The sequence below is a fragment of the Octopus bimaculoides genome, chromosome 5, assembly GCF_001194135.2.
Source record: "Octopus bimaculoides isolate UCB-OBI-ISO-001 chromosome 5, ASM119413v2, whole genome shotgun sequence".
Lineage (NCBI taxonomy): Eukaryota > Metazoa > Mollusca > Cephalopoda > Octopoda > Octopodidae > Octopus > Octopus bimaculoides.
Window position 1 is genome coordinate 39,912,418 of NC_068985.1, and position 5,174 is coordinate 39,917,591.

Genomic DNA, 5,174 nt, shown 5'->3' on the forward strand with positions numbered 1-5,174 from the left:
ATAAAAGACACCATTTCGAGCGTGGCCGTTTTCGTGCGGGTGACACGTAAAAGCACCCACTACACTCTCTGAGTGGTTGGCGTTAGGAAGGGCATCCAGCTGTAGAAACTCTGCCAAATCAGACTGGAGCCTGGTGTTGCCATCCGGTTTCACCAGTCCTCAGTCAAATCGTCCAACCCATGCTAGCATGGAAAGCGGACGTTAAACGATGATGATGATGATGATGATGACAGCAAAACATGCTAGCTGCATTTCTTTCTAGTCTTAACAACATTATAAATGTTGTTTGTTCATTTAACATCCACTTTTCCACTTTAGCATCGCTAAGTCATAAACAAATAACTGGAAGTTATTTATATTTTATATTTTATCCAAGACAGATGCAGTTTTATATTACAACTTTGTTTTGAAGGCAGCAAGCTGGCAGAACTTTAGCATGCCAGGCAAAGTACTTAGCAGCATTTCTTTCAACTTTATGTTTTAAGTTCAAATGCCACTGGAGTTGACTTTGCCTTTCATCCTTTCAGGGTTGATAAAATAAATACCAGTTGAGCACTGGGGTCAAAGTAATTGACTTGCCACCAAAATTGCTTACCCTCTCCCTGAAATTGCTGACCTTGTGCCAAAATCTCAAACCAATATCAACACTGTTTATGAATAATCCCAGGTGATTTGGATGAGTCATTTTACAGACATAATGCTCAAGTTTCTTTACCCTTCAAAAACATTAAGAAAAACAGGAAAAAAAAATTTGAAATAGATAGAAAGTCTAAGAATTGAGGTGTTGGTATTACATTTATTCCTTCATTATAAACATTTCAAAGCTATGTGGTTTAGACAAATTATAAATATAAATAATGAATTCATAGTATTACAACATATTACATGTGATCCATACTCATTTTGTCATACATTTCTGTGTACTCTTTGATACAGTATTTACAGAAGTGCTGAGATAATTGCTTAAATTTCTGAATTCCCATTAATCTGATTTATATATATATACATATATATATATACATACACACATTCATATACATACATATATCATAGTTTCAGTTGTAGCCTTGTTGTTATCATCACTGTTGAATCTACTTGCAAACAAAATGAATATGAATGGAACCAAAGTAATCTTCCACCGTATTTACAATTTTAGGTTGATAGTTGACATATAAAACCCATCCTCTTGGCGGATTTTGTCTGTGGAACACAAATATAAGTTGTCAACAACCTGCTCACCAAAATCACAGTTCATATATTGTTCATAGATGGAAGGATCAATCTGATTTGATTCAGTCAGCTTGCTAACTTGACGAGTGAGTTTCATTATAGTCATATGGGGTACAAAATTCTTGTTTATGTCCGTCAACAATTTCTCTTCATAAAAGTAACATTTGAGTTTCTGAACAAGGTCTGTGAGTTCTTCTGGGATTTTGATGCAACCATAGACAACACGGTGGGAAAAATGGTAAATGTTTCTAATTCTAATTGGATTGCAGTCAGCAACTGTTTTAGAAAATTCCTCTTGTAGATTTTTTAACAAATTTGTAGCATCAGCAATTTGATGGGTGTGGTCAAGACGCAACATGCATAGTGTTAGATGCAGACAGACAGGTGGGATGAAACAGTCAAAGTAGGTTGGTTTACTCTTTAAGATATCTTCTTGCATCCATGCAACGGTTTTCAAGATTTCTTCATTAGTTATTCTCAATGCCACAAAAAAATTGGGCTGTGTAATTTTTGCACAGAATTCATCATCACAGAAAAAGTTGGGGTCACTTGGCATTTCATATCGAGAATCTGATTCAAAGACCAAATTTTCTTCCATATCATGTTTCAGTTGTTCTTCATAATTAGATACTATATCTGTTATTGTCATTTTACTTCCTGTTGAGCCAAAAACCAAATCAAGACGCTGAACTTTATCCCAAACTTTTATTGTCTTGTATTTAAAATAGAATATTCTGTGTTTTGGAATGGCCAATGTATAATAATCAACTGATGAAATATCTTCCCAAGAAAAACTGTCAAAAGATTTCTCAATAATTCCCACAAAACGATCCATATAAGCAACAATAAAATCTTCAGATTTTAAGTTCTCATCCCATAGAATTCTAGAAATTACATCAGAAGCTGTTTTCATTGCTGGCTTCTTATCAATAATTTTATCTTCTTCATTTTTTAAACTTCGTTTTTTCTTTGAATGTTTTGCAGTTGGTTTACCTTTTTCTTTGACAGGCTCTGTTATATCATTTTGATTCTCTGTCACCCACTGAAGACAGGCACCAATCAAGTTCTGTATCATAGGGTTACCAACAAATTCCTCAGACTTTTCCATTAAATATTTTGATAGTTGTGAATTTTGAACATTTGTAAGAATGTTTGATGTTGGAATTATTGCAGGTACGACATCAGGATATTGCTCTGCAAATAAAACAGAAAACTCTTTAAAAAAGATAACAGAGTGATATTGAATAGAAGTATCGGACATGTCTTGTGGGATTACTGAAATAGCAACTAATCACTTTCTATTTATTCTCTTTCATTGAAGGGTATGTAGTATTGAGGCAGGTGGCTTATCCCAAGTGTTGAGTGGCAAGAGTATGACAGAGCGAGAGGAACAAGTGTCCTGCTGTAGAGGATATATATATATATGAGCATAGGAATATTGTAAATGAAAATGATTGAAGGTTGTCCAGGTAATAAACAAGCAAACAAAATAGAGTGAAAAAACCCCAGAAAAGTAAAATTCAAATAGAGGACTAAGACAATGTAATAAGTTGTGTAGGAAAAGTAAATGGCCCTTCATCAAGGTTGAAGGAAGAAGAAAGAGAAAAAATATGGAGGATAAAAAAAAAGGCAAAAGGCAAGGTTCAAATAATATGAAAAGAGTAACAAACAATACAAATATCATCACCATCATCATTTAGTGCTTGTATTCCATGCTAGCAAAGGTGTGGTTTGACAGGATTGCACAAGTCAGAGGACTGCATCAAGCTCCAGTGTCAGTTTTAAGTATGGTTTCTGCAGTTGGATGACTATTCTAATGCCAGTCACATTACAAAGTGTACTGGGTGCTTCTTCAGGTCACCAGTAATAATGAGGTTGGCAAGTAGCTCAAGACAAGACTCTTTCATCGAGGGGTATGTAGTACTGAGGCAGGTGGCTTATCCCAGGTGTTGAGTGGCAAGAGTATGATAGAAGGATAGGAACAGATGTCTTGCTGTAGAGGAGATATATGACTGTCCCAGCTGGAGAAGGAGAGAAGATGATGGCGATGGGATGTCAGGACATACCCTCAAGGTACATGAAGGTGAATGTAATGAGGATGGAGACAGAGGAACTGGTGAGGAGATATAGACAGAGAATCAGGTAAGTTCACGAGAGTGTGAGGTGAGCTATAGATGCTTATAGGTAGGTATATAGCTGATGGAATGAACAGAAACAGGGAAAGGAGCATGGTCAGTGGTGAATATTAGTTCTAGGGGAAGGAAATAGGAGGGGGACACCAAAAACAAATGTTACAGCAAGAAAGAGTCGTTTATTTACTGTTAAAGATAAATATATATTTACAAAAATACATTAATGAAACTATAAGACATTTGACAAAAATACACTCATTACAGACTTTTTTTGCATAAATTTTCTGTTATCCTTACTTGTTAATTGAAATTTCAGTGACAAATTCTTTATTTGGAGCTGGATAGTAATAATGTATGCAAAGTCTCCAACAGATTCTATTATTTTGCACTTTGATTCATGATGTTTCTTTAACTGAGAAATTTCTTCAGCCACACAGCCAAGAACTGCACCGGTTTGATCATCTGCCATGGATGTCACTTTGAAAAGACAAGAGGAGCAAAAAAAAAAAATATCATAATAAAGAAGAAGTAAAAAGTAGATATTCTTTATCAGCTTTGATAAAGAATTTGGTCACAAACATATACACACACATGCATACATTCACACAAACACACATATGTACACAAACAGGGCAGTGAAAATATATAAAAATTTTCAAGAATTTAGAATGTGATTTTACACTTTTGTTGAAATCTAAATGTCAATGTTGGAACTTTGCTTCACTGTTAAAAGCTAATTCCCCCTTTGGAGGAAGAACTGATAGTTCAAGGAACATATGCAGCAAAGAGTCTGCTTCATTGATGAGGTAATAATGGCTTCAAATTTTGGTACAAGACCAGTTGATTCGTGGGAGGGGATAAGTTGATTTCAGTGACCATAGTGTTGAACTGGTACTTATTTTATCAACCTCAAACAGATGAAAGGCAAAGTTGAACTCAGAATGTAAAGATGGATGAAATACTGCTAAGTGATTTACCTGGTGTGCTAATGATTCTGCCAGCTCATCCACTTTACTGATGAGGTAATAACAAAACCAAAACCTATCTAGAAAGGTTTTCATCCTTGCTAAAATAATATATTATCATCATTGTCTTAACGTCCACTTTTCTATACTTGCATGGGTTGGATGGAGTTTACTGAGGAAGATTTTCTGTGGCTGGATGCCCTTCATATCATTTAACTCATACCAAGACAAGACATGGCAACTCAAACACACACACATCTACCTATCTATCTAACTATCTATCTATCTATCATGAGAGGCTTTTAGTTTGTCTACCAAACCCACTCACATGGTTCCGATTGGCCCAGGTCTATAACAGAAGACACTTGCCCAAGAAGCCATACACTGGAACTGAGCCTAAAACCATGTGGTTGAGAACCAAGCTAATTCACCACACAGCCACTCCTGCACACAGGTGGGTGGGGCAAAATGAGGTGTTTTTACTGTATTTTTGACTTCGAGACAAAATGTAATTTTTACAAATGTTCACTACCTTACAAAAATTATATTAGCTAAGCAAATGGCCTTCCCTAAATGCATTTAAACATCATCTGATCATTATTTCAGCAAATTATTGCTGTTCTCTGTGGGCATACAAAAAACAAATTTGGTTGGGAAAAAATAAGTAGGACAAGACAGTGTAAATTTGCCGCTTCAGAAAACAGACTCATAGACATCAATATCCATCCTTAGACATCAGAAAGATCAGTGATCAAAAAAATAATTTAGATATCTAGGTGAAATAAAAGATCAAGGAAAAATTAACGAAACTCGATTAAATAAATAAATAAATATATATATATATATA

The 5,174-nt window shown here is 35.1% G+C and overlaps 1 protein-coding gene across 1 annotated transcript in view; it reads right to left on the reverse strand.

The window, feature by feature from the left end:
• Positions 1-781: 781 nt before the first annotated feature.
• Positions 782-5,174, reverse strand: part of LOC106879860 (uncharacterized) — a 7,369-nt gene continuing 2,976 nt past the window's right edge. Inside the window, exons 2-3 of the mRNA XM_014929575.2 lie at positions 3,660-3,839; positions 782-2,424 (exon numbers count right to left, since the gene is read on the reverse strand). Of these exons, the coding sequence (XP_014785061.1) occupies positions 1,145-2,424; positions 3,660-3,831 (1,452 nt within the window). The 5' untranslated portion in view covers positions 3,832-3,839 and the 3' untranslated portion in view covers positions 782-1,144. The remainder of the gene's footprint in view (positions 2,425-3,659; positions 3,840-5,174) is intronic.